This window comes from Lontra canadensis, unplaced genomic scaffold (assembly GCF_010015895.1).
Source record: "Lontra canadensis isolate GAN:19392208 unplaced genomic scaffold, GSC_riverotter_1.0 scaffold40, whole genome shotgun sequence".
Taxonomy (NCBI): domain Eukaryota; kingdom Metazoa; phylum Chordata; class Mammalia; order Carnivora; family Mustelidae; genus Lontra; species Lontra canadensis.
Genome location: NW_022631034.1, coordinates 1,649,108 through 1,670,052, shown reverse-complemented (window position 1 = coordinate 1,670,052; position 20,945 = coordinate 1,649,108). Strand labels below are relative to the sequence as shown.

At 37.2% G+C, this 20,945-nt stretch overlaps 1 protein-coding gene and 1 long non-coding RNA gene across 2 annotated transcripts in view; one reads left to right on the top strand and one right to left on the bottom strand.

Annotated features, from left to right (window-relative positions):
- The first annotated feature begins 330 nt into the window (after positions 1 to 330).
- Positions 331 to 20,945, top strand: part of LOC116874993 — a 61,934-nt gene continuing 41,319 nt past the window's right edge. Inside the window, exons 1-2 of the long non-coding RNA XR_004384111.1 lie at positions 331 to 582; positions 6,754 to 6,895. This is a non-coding gene — a long non-coding RNA (uncharacterized LOC116874993). The remainder of the gene's footprint in view (positions 583 to 6,753; positions 6,896 to 20,945) is intronic.
- Positions 6,342 to 20,945, bottom strand: part of IL23R (interleukin 23 receptor) — a 57,449-nt gene continuing 42,845 nt past the window's right edge. The window contains exons 8-11 of the mRNA XM_032870059.1: positions 15,383 to 15,472; positions 12,568 to 12,673; positions 9,924 to 10,014; positions 6,342 to 7,068 (exon numbers count right to left, since the gene is read on the bottom strand). Of these exons, the coding sequence (XP_032725950.1) occupies positions 6,415 to 7,068; positions 9,924 to 10,014; positions 12,568 to 12,673; positions 15,383 to 15,472 (941 nt within the window). The 3' untranslated portion in view covers positions 6,342 to 6,414. The remainder of the gene's footprint in view (positions 7,069 to 9,923; positions 10,015 to 12,567; positions 12,674 to 15,382; positions 15,473 to 20,945) is intronic.

The following is a 20,945-nucleotide window of genomic DNA, read 5'->3' as shown; positions in this document are numbered from 1 at the left end:
TAGTTCACATATTTGCAACAGCAGGTATATTTGTAGTTCTACATGCTTTTCTGCAAATTTTTTGCTTAAGTGAAGATTTCCATTGCTTAGTAAAACAAAAGAAACAAAATGGAAATTAAAAAAACAAGAATTTTAAAGAGGGCTTTTAAAAATGAACATTTCATTGAAGCGATGAAGATAGGTTGAATCTATCATGTATTGTGTTTCCAAAGCATGTCTGGGTTGGGTTTTTTGTTTTTTTTTTTTTTTTTTTTTTTTGCATTACAATTGCTTTTCTGCATTGCTCTGGGCTTTCACCAGCTCCCTCCCATCCTTCCCTCACAGGGCTTTGCATAGGCTGCCTCTCGTCAATCAAATGCAATCTCCAAAGTAGCACATTGAAGGGAATGTGCAATGAATACTAAAAAAGGAAAAATGAACCTGCAAATAAATCGCAGCTGGCAGCTTCTTAAAATCCTAATCTCTTCATTTAATGAAATACAAGTGATTTTCAGTTTCAGCAACCAAGACAAAATAAATCTTCTACATGGAATACCAAAGTAAAACGAGGGCCGAACTTCATTTAAATCAGGACAAGAAGAGGTTTGGAATAAGTATCACATCATCTATCAATATCAGACTTTGCTTGTTTACTAGGAAGTCCTGAACACTAAAACAAAAACAAGAGTAGGGTGGGAATTGGAGGTCGGTCAGTGTTGCTCACTAGGTGGACAGGTCTGGTCCTGCACTACCTAATAGTACATGCTTTGCAGGTTCTCCAGTGCTCTTTCCTCTCCTCCTCTTTATTCCACATGTATACTGCCCACTGACATTCTCTGCCTCGCTCTCCTCTCATATACCTCATATTCCCATTCTTGCTGCATCCATGTAGGCAATTCTCATGTGTGTGTAAGGATCTATACACCAAAGGAATTATTACAGGAATGGGTTTATTAGTGAAAAATTGTAAACAATCTAAATGTCCGTAAACAGAATAGGAAAATATATTAAAACATGTTTTTTCTATGGAATACAATTCAACTGCTGAAAAGAATAAGATAAAGCTATATATAACAACATGTGAAGATTTCCAACATATATTGCTAGGTGGAAATAGCAAGTCACAGAGCAGTACCATATGTTAACCATTTGGGTTAAAAAAAAAATGGGAAAGAAAAACATTAACGTATTGAGAGTCACTAGATGATGGGGGTGGAGCACAGGAAGCAGAGGTGTGAAGAGGTACTGTCCCATTTCACTCCATTTACACTGGTATTACTTAGATTTTTTTAAAGTGTCTTTTTATGAATTACTGTGTAGCTTAAAAATTAACTTTAAAAATGTCACTGTTGTATTCTTTCTCACTTCTAATAATATTCTCAAGCAGGATATGAACAGAAAGAAAACAGTCAGGTTTATTGACTTCCGTATCTCACACTTGGGCTCCAGTGTTTGACTATGATTTCCTTCCTGTGCTCTGACAGAGTCACTAATTTTAGGTATGCCTTTATGGTTAGAAACAGCATTTTGCTTTGCTTGAATTTTTGAACCAATAATCTCAGGAAAGAACTATGTTTCTTTTATACCAGTATAGTATAGTGTGTTTTTTTCTTTTCATAAAGTTAGGCCAGAATCCTCTTACCACCCCAAACAAAAATAGACCATTTAAGAATAAGTTCCTAATTTGTTGCTAAATGCTAATTATGAGAATTAGAGAATAAGTTGTTTTCCTGAATATAAGCATAAAGAAAATGCATCTTCAGAAAACTGATGGAAATACTAGATATAAAAGATTCATAGTGTTTATCCTAAATTAAGTTGAAAAGTGAAATTAGCAAGATAGCTAAGGAGTTTTAACATGAAACGTTAATTGGAATTTAATGGTGTAATTTTAGCAGTGGGAAAGAGACATAATAACATTCTATCAATCCTTTGTTGGAGTTCCTTGTAATATTGCCTTAACTGTAGCATCCAAGAACATGTTACACAATCCACTCTATGAATCAGAATCCAATTATTTTATATTGGTTTCATGCTTTTACCCAAGAGAAATTCATAAATTGTTTTTAATTACTTCTTTTATTTTAAATCAGTAGTGTCTGCCAAGTGGATAACATTTCCCATTAAAACATCACCTCCTATAATTGGTATAATTACTTAGTAAAGAGATAAACCACAACACAATTTGCCAATCTTTGGGTTTATAATATCTAATTATGTTCAACACATAATATTTTATTCTCAGGGATCACAAAAAGAGCATAATCTTGAACAAAACCCAAACATTTATGATAAAGTAATTAGAAAGAAACAAGTTAATTATTGCATATAGAACTGCCTCTTTGAGCAGTCTCTGAGAGAGAGCTCCTTTTTATGCAGCTGCTCAAGAAGTAAGGAGGTTTGAGGGCATTTTGGGTGCCCTTCACCTGGGCTGGTGGTCTTCTGGCTGGAGATGGAAGATTTGGTACAATCCCAAGATAGAGGGTTTTCAAGGAGGACCAGAACCCAGGTCACATATTTGGAAGAGAGAATCCCCAGCCTGGGATTTTCATCCTGTATGCATAGGCTGATGCAGAAGAGGGTTGTTGGGGACAGGCATGACATTCAACATCTGTTTCAGCAGATTTGCTTTCACCTATTTTACATTTTGGGCTTCTGCAACAAATTTCATTTGGAGAAAGGGTATCAGTTGCTAAAATTTATTTTTGAAAACCTCTGTCTATGCCATGGTCATGTGCTGCCTCTATGTCAAAGAGAGAATGACTGAAAATATATAAGAAAAGAAAAAAAGGTGGGAAAACCTTGCGATTGAACCAGGAGGGCAAACATTAGATGAGAACCACATGCTAACACTCATAAGCCTTTTTATATCATCAGTTGTATATCTAACTCTGGTTAAAAACACATTCCTAATTTAAAAAATAATAAAACACACACATAAACCAAGAAAACAACCCTAAACAATACTTCACTTGTGGCTTCCCCTATTGCTTCTATATAAGAAAAGAGCGGAAGAGTGTGAAGAAGATACTAGAACAGGAGGAAATTGGATGTCCCTTAATCAGTTTTTAGTATTGCCTGGAATTGGGATTCCATTTTGCTTCAGCATTACTGAGGATTAATCTGCTTTTCTTTCTTTGTATTTCTCTCTCCTTCTACCCTTTCAATGGTATCTTGAGGGACTTTTTCTGCCTCTTTCTTTCTTCCTCCTGCTCCTTACAAACACTATGAGACTCAGAGAGAGAAAGTTAATAATAAGCCAGATGGAAAGATAAATAGATATACATGCTTGTCCCCCAGTCTACAGAAGATGCTGGCTGAGAATGGGTAGGTGGCAAGGGGTTGGGATTAGGGCCAACTTGTACAGGAGACAAAGAAGTAGAGATATTAGTCACTGGATAACTTTTCTATAGAAGGAATTTGAATTGGCAAACTGATTCTCACCCACTGGCTCCTACCTGTGATTCAGATGGCAACATCAGTGTCCCTTCCTGGAAGAGAGCTTCCCTGACTGCCCAGCAAAAAGTGGCCACCAAATCACTCTCCACTATATTACCTCATTTTACCTCTCTACACAACATTTATTATTATATGGAATTTTTCTTCTTTATTTTTTTCTGCCTCTCCCCAGCCCTAGCTTTAGCCCCTTCCCCACAAAAATGTAAGCTCCTTGAAAGGCATATATTGTCTGTTTCTTGGCCCTAGAATATAAGCCCCAAGGCTGCAGGGACTTGGCTGGTTTTGTTCACGTCTCTATTGCTCAAAGTGCTTTGCACATCCAGTACTTCAGTGGATAGTTGAATAAAAGAATCATGGAAAGAAAACCCTTTCTTACTGGCAAGCTTGCATTGTGGTGAAACAGTTGAAACTTTCCCTTAGTTGGAGCAATGGCAGGCACATTGCCTCTATTATAGGTACAGCTTCAGTTTTTAGTCCATTGGACCTACAAGGGTTAATGGCAAAGATGGAACTAGAAGTATCTTCTCTGTGCTGAGCAGTGATGTGGGTATGGAAAAGACACCATAGGAAGAGAAAGGAGCCTCCTTCTCACTCCAGAGGACAAGAAGTTCTAAAGGAGGCATTCTCTGCAATGGAAGTTTATGTAGATCAAATAATGCTGCAGTCTCTTAAGCTTGACAGTAGCTTTTTTGATGTGTGGCAGATTACAATTATACTGAAATATACTTTGAAAATATTCTTCATATGTAAACAGATGTCTTCATCAGGTTGGTAGACATCAAAGATTTGTCTCAGTCTTTAGCTATTTCTATCCCGTGTACTTTCTGCCTTTTTGCTTCATTATATTCTCCCTTCAAAGAAGAATAAAGGAAAGGCATATGATCGTTTACAAGTCATGCTTAATATTAGCATTTCATTAGTGAAATAATATATACTCCTTTTAGAATATGTAAAGTACAACAAATATACACAGATTTTAGGACAAACAGAATAGAAATTCATAGTAAGGGATACGTTTTTTACACTGTGAATAGTAATGTTCCATTCTGGAGCAAATGACTTTAGTACATGATATAAAGTAAAATAAAGATTGTCAATGCAAAAAAAAAGTGAATCATAACAAATTGCTTATATGCTGGGCATTAAAGTCTTCATAGATAGAACAACCATATGATTTATCATCCAAATGGGATGCTTCTAAGAGTGAAAGGGTACACTGGTCATAAATAGCACTGGGGCAAAAGACCACAAACCAGTGTAAACCAGGGTGTATTGTCATCTTCCTCATGGGGACACTTAATAAAACAGCATTTGGGTTTTTAAAATTTTTTTTTTTAATTTAAAGTTTTTTTTTTTTTTTTTTTAATTTATTTGACAGAGATCACAAGTAGGCAGAGAGGCAGGCAGAGAGGAGGAAGCAGGCTCCCTGCTGAGCAGAGAGCCTGATGCAGGGCTCTATCCCAGGACCCTGGGATCATGACCTGAGCCAAAAGCAGAGGCTTTAACCCACTGAGCCACCCAGGTGCCCCCCGCCTTTTTTAATTTTGAAGAAAAGCCAGAACAAAACAAAATAGCTTGTTCATGTGCTTAACACACAGTAGGCAACTGGTCCTTTTTAAATTAACTGCTCAATTTATTATAACAAAATCTAATTAATCTGAATATAAATTATTATTTTGATAACTGTTCAAAGGAAAAAGAGAAATTCAGTGGATAGTCTACTTTATTTTCAAATCATTCTGATCGTTAAAAAAATTTTTCCTTGGACCATAAAAATTAATCAGAATAGAGAAGTCTGCAGGATGCCAGCGTGGCTCAATTTGTTAAATGACCAACTCTTGACTTTGGCACAGGTTATGATCTCAGGGTCATGAGATAGAGCCCCATACTGGGCTCTGTTGAGTGTGAAGTCTGCTTGGGATTGTCTCTCTCTTTCTGTCCCTCCCACTCTGTTCACACTCTAAAAAAAATTTTAAAAAGTAGAGAAGTTTGCTGAGTACCATTTTTCAGCTGTCTTTCAGTATTGACCTGGGTGGGTGATAAAGTTCACCTCCAGTCCTAGACCTTATTGAGTATAGCTATAAGGAGCACCATGTTGAGAGGATTCTGAGGTCACCTTAAGGCTTAGCAGAAAGGTGTGTGGTGATCAGTTAGTGATGTCTGCAGGAGACATGGGATATGGGGCAATGGTAGGCATGTCAAGTGTTGCCATCCCAGATTTGGACAAATATGGGTTTTAACAATAATTGCCTGACATATATCTAATACACAGTTGATTACAAAAGGAATAATTACACCTTGCTGATAATGCATCTACTACTTCAGTTCTGCCATAGTGTAATTAATTCACCAGCTACACCACAAGACAACAATGCCATCACACTTAACCTGAATGAAGACAGCAGTTTCATGATGTCCTCGCATCATTGTTTTATCACTCTCTTAGTCCAAAATCAAAATAAAGGAACATCAAATCCCTAATACCTGCATAGAAAGTAGTAGAAAAAAATAATACAACAGACATGCTAATTAATGCTCCTCTGATTCTATTCTTATTTTGTTGTTGGGACTATATTTTTATCACTCAAGAGAATTTTAAGCCATAAAATGAAAATTAAATTTGCTTCTCCTCTTGCAAACAAACACTAATGTCTCAATTTTTAAGAACTATTTCCAACATTTATTTCACCACCACATATCTTGTAGTATTTATCCTTTGTACAACAGAGAGATCTGTTCTATGCCTTGCAATGAAGGGAAATAAAAAGAATATAATTGTTGGTACTTCTAAAAAAAATACAGAAGGTGTACCTAATATTGGTGCTTCCTTTGTGACTATGCAGTATGTTCCATCTTTGGGACTTAACTCTCTAACTTTAAAAAAAAATAGGTCGGAATTAAACTTAGGTTGAAGAGGAGATGATCCAGCTTCAGATTGCAAGGCAGCTTTCCCATAATCACTTTGACTATGCAGCTCTACTTTTCCAAGAGTGAAATCGTATTGAAGTGGTTTTCCAAAATATTTTGTGGAAAATAAGAATTAATAGATGGCAACTCCTCATTCATAACCCCCAAACAGGAAACAAATTCATCGGGCAACAGGGTCTGTTCTGGAATAGTTTCATTGGGTGAAGCATTTTCCAAAAGCATGGTCGTTTCTCCCTCAACTGAGTTTTGCATGTCCAGAGGGCTGCATTCTCCTTGATTTAAAATGAGGCTTAATTCTTCAAAAAATAGTGTGTTGCTTAGCGAATTCATACTTGAGACAGAAAAAGCAAAATTAGGGTATTTTTTAAATCTGGCATTTTCCCCCAGGTCTAAGGAATCAGCCATTGGTTTGAGAGTTGATGAAGATACGTCATCATTTTTGCTGAGATGGTTTCCCCCAGTGAGAAAATTTGAAATCTGGGGTTTATACCCAGTGCTGAGACCAGGAATATACACAGCTGTAGTGTTGGTGAGTAGTGACTTCTGCAGGCAGTCTCTGGCCTCCAGGGATTCTGTTTTCTTTTCTGCCTTGTAGTCGATGGGCTTGTTTTCTTCTGGGAGAAAGATTTCTATCTCTGTAACCACCGGATCAACATATAGGACCTGCTCGCTGGAATTATTATTCATAAATTCACTTTTTTCCTAGAAAGAAAGATTTTATTTTTATTTTGCAAAAGGCATTTAAAGGAGCTAACTGGATAATTAAGTAAGAACTGGAATTCTGCTTTCCCTCAGCTTTCCTTTCCCCTCCCTCTTCTGATACTGTTTGTCCTCCCATACAGTTTCCTCCGTTTGTTATCCTCCTCAATTCCAAGTCTTTATTAAATTCTCCCACAAGGAGACTAAAGAAAGGAATAATAAAGATAATCCTTGTTTAAAGCACATGTCTTGGTTTAAAAATTTTAAAGAGAAAAATATATCTTGCATATTAACTTGCATATTATTTCTGTACCTTTTAATATTTGGAAGTTTAATATATTGGAATATTTCTGAATATCATGGAGCATTACTACAAGAAAATACCTCATTGCTTAAATAAAAGAAAGGAAAGTGCGAGAATCCTGTTTTGCTTCTATTTTCAAATAATGTAATAATAAATGCTTTGTGCTGAAGTTCTAAAGGTATATGCAGCTATTCACAACTCAGACATGAACAGGAGGGTCAGTGAAGAGGGGTTTTATTTGTATAAAAGCCTGATGACTTTTCTGGGTAAGAAAATGACTTGAGGCCTCAGAGCTGATGGCTGGCTTCCTAAGGCAAAAAACTCCCAACAACTGCTGTGATAAAATTATAGCCACCTGCTATGGACTGAATGTTTGTGTTCCTCCAGAATTTATATGTTAAAGCTCTAATCCCTAGTGTGATGATATTAAGTGGTGGGGCCTTTGTTGGGTAATTAGGTCATGAGTGTGGAATTCTCATGAATAGAATTAGTGCCCTTATAAGAAGACATGGGATTGTTATCTCTCCTTCTGCCATGTGAGGATACTGCAGGATGGTGGCCCTCTTCAGGAGAGCTCTCACCAGGAACTCAGCCTGCCAGTGCCTTAATCTTGACTGTGAGAAATAATGTTTGTTGTTTAAGCCATCCAGTCTATGGTGTTCTGTTATAGCAGTCCACTAGAACACTACCCCTTAATCTTTGGGCAGAAAACAAAACTTCATCTGAAGTTTTGTTTCTAATTCCAGTAGCCCAGAATAGGAAGAAAGTTTGGCAAAAAAAAAAAAAAAAAGAAAAAAAAAAGAAAAAGAAAAAAAGACTTTGAATAAAGCAGCATGAAGTGTCATTCAGATTTTCTTCAGATTCAGCCTCCTAGGGAGCATGCCAGGTTTGGGTTGGGAAGGGCAGACATGTTTTTGAAGGTCAGATGAAAATCAAAGAAACTAGGCATGTTACAAGAAACAAAGAATACAAGGTGGCTATGTTCTGTAGAAGGAGGTTTTTTCTTCCGGCTGGCAACTGAGTGATGTGGGTGGGAGTCAAAGTGTAATGAAGGACATGGAAGAGCAAAAGGGACCGTTCCAGAGTGAAGATAATAATGGAAGAAGAGGATCTGACCACAACGAGTTCAGGGACAGTTCTCTGAGCCACAGAAAATCCCCAGTTCCCTTGGATAATAATTAGTGAAGGAATAAGAACTACCTAGTGGAAAGAAAAACAGGATTACAGTATTTATTATCTATAGTTTGATGAATATATGCTTGTCCTTCAGTTATTTGTTAACTATGTACTTCATCACATATGTGAGTTCAGTTGTTCTAGATCACCCCTGCACTATTAGTAGGCAATATTATCTCCTTCAAAATCAGCTGTGTGTACACACTTTCTCACCTTCAATTATCCAGAGATAGGAATCCTCCCTTCTGCCTAAGGTGAACCTTTTCACCTCATCCCTTTAGACCATCCCCTCCTCTCTTTTTCACAGTCTTGTTTGACCGATATTCCCTCTTTCTCTGTAGTAGTCCCTCTTAAACCTGACCAATTTAGTATAAATATGCTTCTGACTCATGTCCCTCTAAAGCTACTGTTGTTCATTGACTGCATGCGGATATGAGTTCTGTAACAGGACCTTCTATGATCTGATCCTAGTCACCATTCCAGCAATATACCAACCATTCCTATCAAGCTTTTTAATAAAGCAACACCTAACAAGCTTTTCTCATTCTGTGCTTTTTCTCATGCTGTCCTCTGTATTTTGAGTGTTTTCTGTTTCTCCTAAGCAACTCCTTCTCATCTTTCCATGTGCTTCTTGAATACCCCCATCATGTTTGGTTTCATTTCTGTCACTGCACTTATATCAGAGCACTGTAATGCTTGGATGATATGTCTGTCCCATCGGATGGGTTTTGAGACACTTAATGGTGAAACCAGACTGCCAAAAAGTAGAAGGAACACACATAGCAGAATCTTTTCCCTCCTAATAATCAGCAGCAGTTCCTCCATAACTGGCAAAGTCCCCTATAGTCTCTGGGTCTTCCCCGCACACTTTCCTGTTCTTTTTGAAGTGGAAACCTGGCCCAGGCCTGGTGACATTATCTTCCACAGTCCTCTCACATTTATTTTCTCAAATCCATTGGACGTCAGGAATGAAGCTGATCTCACCTGCTTCTCCAATCTCATGTGAAACAGAAGACTCTTTTTGTCTTTGAGCCTCATTTTACTGAGCTTTTCTGCCTTTCTCCTTTCATCCCCGAAGTCATCTATCAACTATTGGCCACAAGGTGACTGACACCTGGCCCACAAGCTTCCTCTTCCCTTTTCTCTTTTGAATAGTATTGTTTCTTTCTTCCTTCTCTCTTTCCTTCCTCTAACTTAAACCCCTCATCTCCCTTAAGTATAATTTGAAATATGTATAATTCTGTTTTGACATATGTTTATACAATTATGCTAAAATGTACACACATTTATTTATTTGAACAGAAGTTCTATTCTAATTATTGGATTGCACTCTTAGTCTTAGCCGCCACTTAGTTTTTATTTGATGGTGTTTGGTTACCTGTAGCATTTTTACAACATTACTGTTTTCCATATTGGGAATATCTTCATGAAGCCACTTTGGTATTAGCAATAAGATTCTTCTTTTAATCCTAGGAAATAAAAATGACACATTAGAAGAAGCATTTTACTTAAAGATTGGAGCAGGCAATCACATAGGAGGCCAGGAAATCACCTGGAATGGAATGCATAATAAAGGTTAAACTTCCTGATGTAGATTTCCATCTCCAACTTGAGTAAGGTAAGTGGGAAGTTGATTCAATATCTTTTCAGATTTCCTCCTCTATTGTTCTTTTTTCTTTTTCTAACGAGCCAGAACATTTCAAAACACTCACACTAGATTCAAGTTGAGTGGGAGAACCACCCTGGAAATAAAACTATATGCATGTGCAATATGGCCACCATTATAAGCAGATATCAGTGTAGAAAGGATTGGAAAATATTAGGGATATTTTGTAGAGCTTTCCAAGCTGACCACAGCCACAGAAAAATATTGAAAAAGAGAATGCTGTATAATAAAATGGTATAGTTCTAGCTCCTCTAATTCTGAATTTGTTCTGTTTCCATAGAGGGTTGAGGTGATAATGCTGTCTCCAAACGTTGTTTATGTGGATAGAGTAGGAGGCTGAAGAAGTTGTCTTGCAGTTGTATGGCACAGTGAGAATATTGGTTTTTACTTAGGTTGTGTGTTTATTAAGGACCACTGGGGTGAGGTGATAGAAAGGAAAGGGAGAAGTTGTGAACACCCCACTTCTTCCCCAAGCTACACTGGGCACTACAGAAAGAAGCACTTTCTGCATTTTATAGTACAAATCGATTTGAGCAGAGGTTGCAATAGGAACTTAGACTAAACTGATCTCTGGTGCATTTTTACCTGTAAACAAAGCACCTGTTAGCAACAGATCAGACTTGTTTATCTGTTTAGGCAAGTTTTCTAAGGACTTTTACTGAGTAACAACCAAAATGCTGAATGAACTTTGCTCATTCAATTTGACCTTGAACTGTAGGGTAAAAATAATTTCTTTACACATATTTAGACAATGTTTTATGACTCAAATTTTTTTTTACTAATTCACACTCTCTTTCTATACTTAAAATGAGACCAAATTAATAAGTTCATGCTATTACAGAAAATTTTTTACAGCATGCCAATACAGTGAAAACATTTAGATCTATATATCTACATAGATATCACAAATCTATACATATATATCTATATATATCACACACACACATATATGTATATGTGTGTATATATATATATATATACACACACACACACACATTCATTTTTGGTTTCAGTTTAAAATGTTCTCCAGTTTTGTTTCGAAGTAAGGCTTCTATAAGTTATGTGTAGTTAGAGTAAATAAGAGTGTCTGCTTATATATTTAAGAGTTGTATTGAAATGATCTCATTTCATTTATCTTTTTAAAAGGAATATTTACTTAAATAATTAAATGAGCAAAGAATTATTCTATTTTCTTACTTGTCTTGCCAACTGTAAATTAATTTTTATGTTATTAATAACAAACTTAATATTATTTAAAGTTTCACAGTATCTTTGGACAATAACAAATATTAATATTTTTATGTTATACAAGTTCAAACTTTAAGATGTTTCTGGGGGATTTATAATCAAGTATGTTTTTAAAACAACCTAAAACAAGCTTTTCTATTAGTTTACACACCTTGTAATGATATCAAGGATATATTTATTAGTGGGTAATTAAAAATTTGAAATATTACTACCTCTGAGGAAAAGCCTGTGTAAATTTAAAAAAAATCAGAAGTTTATCTCACTTAGAATAGCTCATTCTAAATTTTCTTACTGCCTTTTGATTATTAATTTAAAAGAAAGAAAGATTATATCATGAAGCAAGTGATGGCAAGAAAGAGAAACCCAGTGCCAGTTAGGCAAAGAACATTTGTATGGTTAAAATTTGTGCATCATTAGCTATACAGGGAGACTGCCACATCAAACAGCTCTAGTCTATTCACAGATTAGAAATACTCAATGCGTCTAGTAAAATTTAGAAAATTGAAGGCTTTGCTTTCCTCAAACTTTCATTTATCCATAACTAGGCATAGATCTTTACTAATTCCATTCTGGAAAACAGTGATTGAAGGAGGTCAAGAATGGGCATGGTAGCTGGATACTAGCACACCAGCACAATTGGCATCAGAGTGATAAATTCAAATGTTGCCACACTGCTCCTCACACTGATTCAGAGGATTTGTTTGGGTAGGATTTGAGGCAGATTATCACCTAACCACTTTAAAGAGTCCAGGCACAGTGAGCAGGCTATGTAGAAAAGGAGAGAACGTGGGTTGTGATGTCAGCCAGGTCTGGGCACTTCTTGGCTTAATGCTTAATGACCTTGGGCTGACCACTTAACCTCCTGAAGCCTAAAGTAAGTAATCTGTAAAATAAATCTTCGGGTTTTCCTGGCAGGGTCATCACAAGGATTAAACGAATGACCTGTGTCAAGAGTTTGGCATGGGTTGGTAATCATTAAACACTGCTCCTTTTATATTTTTCTTTCTCTGATTAAAAACGTTGATGGGTTTTCCTAGTAAATAACTGAAATGACTAGGTTTGCTCTATGTGGTCTAAATCAGAAAATAGAAATTCTACAGAAACCTACCCAGTTCTGAGTGATCTGTTAAATATCCCAATCAAAGAAAGAATTGATAACATAACAGCAAAGAAAACCATTCCTGATAAAAGTCCAGTGTCTTGTTGCCGGTTTTCTGAAAGAAAGAAAAATAACTTCAGCTAAGCATTAGTGTCTGTGGGATCTCAGAATCATTGTCCTCTCTACTGTGTGCAAAGCAAAAGTCATTGATCTCAAAGGAAAAAGGGAAGGGGAGAACAAAATTAACTTTAAATTAACTGGGCTGTGTGTACAGTGACTGTCCTTCCAAACTGCACGACAATACCTTTTTTTCCAAGAAAATTAGGCCGCATGTATCTGATATCAGTGGGTTTCTAGAAGTGCATCTCTGGCAAATGTGGTCAGTATTAGACATTTTTTTTTTTTCTGAGCTTGTGCATGCATATTTTATATAAAACGGTTTAGTGATGAACCTCATTTGGTTTGTCTGACACAAGTGAGAATTCCCAATTGCTGGTAACAGAGTCTAAAGCTGGCCACAATCACAATTGAGGTTTATTGGGTTTTCTTTTTAACCTTTAGAGCAAGACAAAAGTTATGTAGAAGTTGTCACCATTCTTCAAAATTTATTGTTCATGAATTTTTTTCTGCTGAGAAAGGACTTTTGCTCTACTTGAAACAATATATAAGAAAGATTTTCAAGTTGCTATATATTTTGCACTCACATTTTATCTTAAAAGCAATGCTTTTCTTGCATTTTGAAGCATCAATTAATCACCCCAAGTCATTAGATAATTAATATGATATATTCAACACATGTTACCTACTAGGCTCATCACATTTTCTCCTTAGTAGATGAAAAAAATCCTATTTTCTATTTTCAAATATAGATTATCACTGAGACATGACTATCAGACTGAAGTTTGTTCTGATTGATGATAGATACTGGCTGCCTTTCCATCCTCATTCCTTCCTTCCTCATTCCCTTTAGCAAATATGTACCAGATACTTACAGTGTGGCAGACACTTCACTGGCCCTGCCCTCGGTATTTCTCAGCTGCACCTGACATGCACCTGGGGTTCTCCAGGCTGCCTGATCCCTCTCTCAAAGCCAGCTGGTGGGCAGGGGCCAGGCCAGTATAGCTAGTTTACTCCAAAGTCCTAGGGGTGGGGTGGGGGGGGGTTGGGTGGCTCAGTCAGTTAAGCATCTGACTTTGGCTCAGGTTATGATCTCTGGGTCTTGGGATTGAGCCCTGGGACCAACCCATGTTGGGCCCTGTGCAGTGGGCTCCCTGCTCAGTGAGGAGTTGGTTTGAGGATTCTTTCTCTCTTCCTCTGCCCTTCCCCCAGCTCACATGTGTGCCTGCTCTCTCTCTCTCTTACAAATAAATGTCTTAAAAAACAACAACAACAACCTCCACCCTCCAAAGCCCCAAGGGAGATATGTAATGAGTGTTTTTCTAGGACTAAAACTCTATTGCTGAAGATTTCATGCAACTAATGTTGCCACATATCTTTAAGCATTAGTGCCTGGGAGAGAATAGAGAATTCCCACAATAATATGGGGCCAGGCAACCAGGCATAGGGTTCTAAGGATACAGGAGAGTGATTAAGAGGCAACTGAAGATACATGGATTCACATTGGGCTCTGCCCCTTACCAGCCCAGTAACCTCAAGGCAAAATTATAAACTCACTGAAACTCAAGATTCCTCTTCTGTAAAACAAAGATCATAATGCCTATCTAATAGGGTGGCAGGGAGCTCCTGGCCTCCCCAGTTCCCACAGAACTATCAAGGTGCAGACCTGGGTAGGTATCTGTAATTAGGTATCTATACTGGGCCTAAGCACTTGATTTACATGTACACACACTTAGTGGCCTCACTTCATGTTTCTTTATGAAGAAACACTTCATGTTTCTTTATGATACTTAACTGCCACCTGACTCTTTTCTTGTTGTTGTTCTGTTTATTGTTTTTCTCCCCATCTGTCCAAAATGGAAGCCATGAAGACAGGGCCTTTGGTCATTTTCTTTTCACTGCTGATTCCCCCCTACCCAGAACAGTGACTGGCACATAGGAGTTGCTTAATGAATAAATGAATAAATGAATGAAAGTCTCAAGAATGTCAATGTAACCTGCAAAAATTCTGATATTATTCCTGCCAGATTTCAATGCAGGGAGATAAATGGTGTATCAGTGGTCGGAGGTGAAATAGTTATGCCTAAAGTTTTTCAATTTGCAATTTCTATTTAGGGTATACTGGTCCATTGCACTACCTGATCTCAATTTTTTTATGCCTAAAACATTTAGGTAAGCTCATCAAAGGAAAATACTGGGTCATCCTAATGAAATAGGAGCTGGTATGTACAAGAAAAAGAGCACAGACTTCAGGATTTGAAAAACAGGATTTGAATTTTAGTCTGTCACTTAGTATGACTTTGGACAAGTTCCTCAGTTTCTCTGAGCTCCAGTTTTCTCACATATAAAATAGATACATAATACTTTTCTCACCTGGTTGTTTTGAATATTGAACAAATGGTGTATACAACCTCCTAGCACATGGTAGACACTCAAATAATGTTTTTAAGAAGGAGTTTTGGAGTCGTGAGACCCAGCACCCATTGAAATGAAAATGTATCCAACCCATAGCAAAGGCTGGCTAAGTCCACCTGAATCATTCTTTAAATTCAGTTTTAAGTGATCCTTATTGATTATTTTCCTATAGAAAACATGTAGCATATCTTATTATCAAGAAATTTACGCCTGAAACATGATTTTTCAGTTGGAAGATTCAAATGGCTGATAAGTAAAGACTACGCAAAAAACCCAAGTAGTATTTTCTTACCAGAAGTAAGACGTCCTTTAAAGATGGAAGCAGTTAGATGCTCAGAATTCTGAGTATCATGTTGGAATGATTTCTGTGTGACCTGGGGAACTTCAACAAAATGAAATAGGGTGAGCTTCTTACATTTTGCATTTAGGTTACCCAGTTTCCTAAAAGTGTTCTTCACTTGTTTGGAGATGATTAAAGTACACTTTAATAGGCTTGAATGTGGAATAAAAGCAAAGGCCTTCAAATATGTGTGTCTTTTCTTCTCCTTTTTGTTTAATTGGGCAGATCCTAAGGAAGGAAACACTGAAAAGACAATAAAAACTACCTAGGGTTTGTAAAACTTCAAGGTGTGTCCTCTAATTTCATGAGGCTTCTAGGCAACAAATACCAAGGAGCTTTACTTAATTCACTGACCAAAAAGTGCACAATAATTGGTCTCTACTTGATTCCTTCCAATAGATGGTGCAATAAAGTTTAGGTTTCCTGAAGAGCCTCCAGGATGTGTCATTTCTGCCTTTGCACAATCTTTGAGATACTGTTGGGGAACAGTATCTTGGATCCATATAAGAAGCCCAATTTTGATTAGCAGACACTTTGAGGTTATAACACAGGTGTGGAATTCTATTAATGACTTCCCTCTGCTCCTTTCCCACTGGCAAAGATCCTGACCAGCCCTGATTAGTCATAACGACTGTCAGGACACAGCTAATGAAAGCTTCTGACCGGAGTGTGGTGAGCAGCCTTGGCAGCTAACTCGCTTTCAGTCTGAACCCAAAAGAGTCCTGGTGCTTTCTTACTCATCTCCTCCCTCCTGATATTTAAATGCTCCCAGAGGTGACTTCAAGGACACTATTTTTCTAGCTGACAGAAGACATTCCTGAAAATGGTTCTAAGCTCTGCATTCCCAAGTGTGCCTCAAACCCTATTTATTTAGTTATTCTGATTTCAGTGTTCACATTTTTCTTTTTGAAGAATTACTTGCAGGACCAGGGAGGAATCATGATTTGAGGCACCTTTAACTGCCACCATGATATCACAGGCTTGTATAACAAGCTGTATGGCCCAGACAGCTCTCTTTGAGAAAACTATCATGGAGTTTCAATAAAAAGGTTCTTATGGTCTTTGGAAATTTTTGAAAAAGGTTGACCTGGGTGCAGGCAAAAGCTCAGTAGTTTTCTAAGAACAATAGGTAGGGAATTTTAGAAGGTGAAAACATCAGAAGAACCAAAAGTTCTTTTCTGTGTTTTTATTCTGTCTTCTCTACATCGAGAGGAAAATGTTGCACTGTGAATTGTGACAAATCAGGAATTCTTTTTGGCTTCTCAATGCTTCACTAAGTCTCTTTTGTTCCTGAGTATGTGGTTTCATCAAACTCTGGGAGCAAGGTTATGCCCCAATGGTCACCAGCCAGGTTTATTCATCTAAATTAGTATTTTGTAGACTGATATTCAGTCTTGGGAAGCCCAAGCAGGAGTCTGCATCTACATGATTTTGAAATTTTAAGACTAGATGTATTACATTAAAATGTAATGCAATTTTTAACTTGGCAAGATCATGGGTTTATAGCATATGTTGCTAGATTATTTTTGTTTTCACTTTCATTATTTTAAAATTAGCATTTTTATTTAAAAGTAATATGTGGTGCTATGGCTTTTAATGCAGGTTAACTTAATTCTGTTGTATAAAGTACAGGTGATTATCAAGCAATGAAATTTCGGTTATTAATTTTTTTTACATAAAAATAATGTGCATATCTAACTAGGGCTTTATTAGCCCTAATAAGGAGAATAAACACAATTATCCTTTAGGGTCTTTTTGTTATCATAGTTTCAAATCAACCAGGTGCATTAATTTAAATTAGATTAGTCATTTTTAAATTCTTTTAAGATATGATTAATTGTCAGAGCGTAATTTCACAAAGAATCAGATATCTGAAGTAAGACAATTTATAAACAAGATTCTCCGAGAGGAAATCAAGTCAATAACAAAATTTTTAAGCATACGACTGAAATTAAACTGTATATAGTGTAATTTCATGATATACTGCCACCATGTGGCTAGGTCATTTCTTTTAAATCATACCTAATACTTATCATTATAAAAGCAGTAACCTTAATAGAGAGAACTGTAAGAGGAAAAATAAAAGGGAGAGGAAAAGAACCATTGCTAATCCTATCCCCTTAATCCTTTTGCTGTTAGCATTTTATAGTATTTCCAAGTATTTTGACACAGAAAAGCATTCAAAAATGCAGAATGATGTACACACACAGAGAGAAACTTTAGAACTAAAAAAAACATTTGTGTCTATCAGCTCTAATCATCAGTGTGTTGCCTAATGTGCCAGAAAAATACCATGATATCTTCATTGTTAATTTAATATCTATGGTGCTATAACCATAATGAGACAATTCTGTCCCTGCTTGTTTCCCTCCCAGCACATACCTGAGTATACTCAGAAACTCAAATTATCTCTAAGTTGGTAAGAATTTTTATAAATCTTATGCAAACTGGTATCTGACTTTAGAATTAGTCTTGTCAAAGACAGTGCATTTAAACAAAATTTAGAGGGGAGTTAGAGTGTTTTTTTAAACAAAAAATGTAGTCTCTTGTTCTTGAATAAGACTAGAAGCATATAGCATAACTACAGTCTGTACCATATCAAATGCCAGCCTATTTTAATCAAATATGCTCAACAGTGCTTGGTTTTAGTCATGATGTATTTCATCTGTTTCTGAGGGATGATACCAAATCTTTTCTTGAGCCTTTCACTCTATGGCTATCCCATGGGGCAAAGTGTGTTTTATTATTCTTTTTAGGTGACCATTAATTGAGTACTGAATATGTTCTAGGTAATGTCCTAGACATTACATGCTTTCTCTCATTTAATCCTTCTATCAACCCAATCAGGCAGAAAATATTACTGTCCTCATTTCATGGATGAAGAAACAAAGGTGTACAAAAGATAGATGACTTAACCGAAGTCACCTAGGTAGAGGTCAAAGAGTGAAAATTCCCATTCAGTCCTGATGCGTAGTTTGCTGGTCACTGGCTCCATTAATTAATAACCTCACTTCCACAGCAGGATGGCTGTGGATGGGGCAGCTCAGTCAGCCCTGTAGCAGGGGCCCCCAAGCTGAGACTTAGCCATTGCGCCTCTGGGGGCTGGCCACGGTTTGTTAGAGCTGCTTGGCCTTGTAGGACTCCAGCCCCCACCATAGCGAGCTATGGTTGGGCTCACCCATGTAGCACTGATTCCTAGAATCTTCCAACCTACAGTTCTTTCCTCCTGGAAGCCAACTATTTTCTTTGATTATACATATAAGGCACACTAATTGTAGGATGCTTAAAAAGTATGGAAGAGTATAGAGAAGAAAGTACTACTTTATATTTGTTCACAGACTAGAAGCAATCATTTAAAAAAAAATATTTGTGAATAATCTTTTGTGTGTCTCTGTACCATAGTGTAGATCACACTCTTTGCTAAGTGTTGTGTCTTGTTTTTTCCTTTCTTTCAATATTAGATCATGAACATTTCCTCATTTTATTAAAATGTGTTCAAAACTGTCATACTAATAACAATTTAATATTGTGCTTGTGTATTTATTCAGTCATCACCCTGTTGAGAAACTGTCTAGTTTGGTGGTTTCAAATAAATCTTTGGATTCAGACAAAACTCACTTCAAATCCTGGTTCCACCACCTGGAATTGCATGGCTCTGGGTAAGCTGCTTAACCCTTCTGTGTCTTCATTTACAAAATGAGATAATAACAGCGCTTCACCCCTGAGATCTAATGGAATAGTTCATATCAAGCCCTTAGTACTGTGCCTTACGCAAATTAAAAGCTTAATAAGCATTAGCTATTGCTATTATTGGACTTTCAGGTTGTTTCCAAATTCTTACTATTATAATTAGTTTTTGGGTAGATATCATTGTACATAAATCTTTTTTCCATACCTCTCATTTCCTTTTTTTTTTTTTTAAAGATTTTATTTATTTATTTGACAGAGATCACAAGTAGGCAGAATGGCAGGTAGGGAGGAGGGGAAGCAGGCTCCTTGCTGAGCAGAGAGCCCGACGAGGGGCTCAATCCCAGGACCCTGGGATCAAGACCTGAGTGGAAGGCAGATGCTTAACCAACTGAGCCACCCAGACGTCTCTCTCTTTATTTCCTAAGGCTAGATTTCTTTAGTGGAATTACTGGCCCAAAGGGTATGGACATTTATAAATCTTTATTTACTTTTGCCTTTGCCAATCTTGGTGTCAAAGCCATGCTACCTGAGGCCTGTATCTTAAAGGCTTTTACCAGAGCTGACACAATAACTTTTCTAGACCCTCCTTTCAGTAGCTTCTAGATAAAAGAGGTGTCATATTAAAAGACACAGAGGCACAAAGGGTGTTTTTCAAATTATTTTTCTTAAAACAGAAACATCTCCTTTTGGGTTCTCTCTTTCTAATTTCCTTCTAATAATCTCAGCTGTTTCACAGTGTTTATGTGCTATTTTCCCAGGCCAGTTTAGTTCTAGGGTTGGAATTCAACCTTATTGGGTTAAGAGTAATGCTAAGGATTTGACACTAGTCTGAGTCAGTTGGCAAAGCAGAAGACAATGGGCAGACCTATCAAATAGGCACCAAAAGCCCAGGCCAGGGAAAATGGTATGTCAGGACGAACTCATTACCACACCTAGAAAAACAAGTCAAACGATGAATCATTTCATGAGTTACAGTGTCATCCTTGTGTATTACAGATAGGTGGGTATGCCTAGACCTATTCAAGTATTATCTTCATGCTTATGTTCCTGGCTCTAAGTACTTCCTATGTATAGGGAGAAGAAGGTAAGGAAGAGAAATATGAATAACGTGATCACATGTTTAAAGAAAAAGATTAAGAAGGGGAAAAAGTAAAAAGCAGCAGCAAACCCAGGAAATTTTCCTAAGTGACATGGAACACACAGAGGCATGGGTCTGATGTCATTGTGTGACAAAACTCTATGTGCAGGAATGGGCAGCTTCCAAGTCTTACTCAGTAGTTTTAGATTCTTCAAAAGTGCGACCTTGCTCTCAAGCATATAGCATGTGCCAATTCCTGAGTCTGAATAGACTAGTGGACATTTGTCATTTTTTAGTTGCCCAGCCCCAGGATGTACTTCTTTGTGGGCATCCTAAAATAGGTAAGAAGCAGGTAAGGCTTCCCACTGTGGAAGCCTTGATGGAACAAAGCCTCCCTCTCCCCATTGCCAACAAGTAGCTACAAGCAGATGACCTAAACCTACCCATTCAGATGCTTCCACAGGTACAGAACATTCAGCTCCAGGAAATTTCTTATAGCAGCAGCTATCACAGGATCTGGTAACAGTAGCATCATGGGCAGTCCAGACAGGGCGCAGGGCAGGTAGTGGCAATGACCACAGTGCCGGCTGCAGGGTCCTCACCAGATTCTTCCTAGGCTGCAATTTTTGGCTGTGGTTCTGGCTCTTGCTGTCCCTTGTATCCTACTTGTGATCATTTTGCCAGCCTTCATATTGATTTCTAGCTATCTTTCCAATAGTTCCTTTTCTGCTTAAAAAGAACCGATTT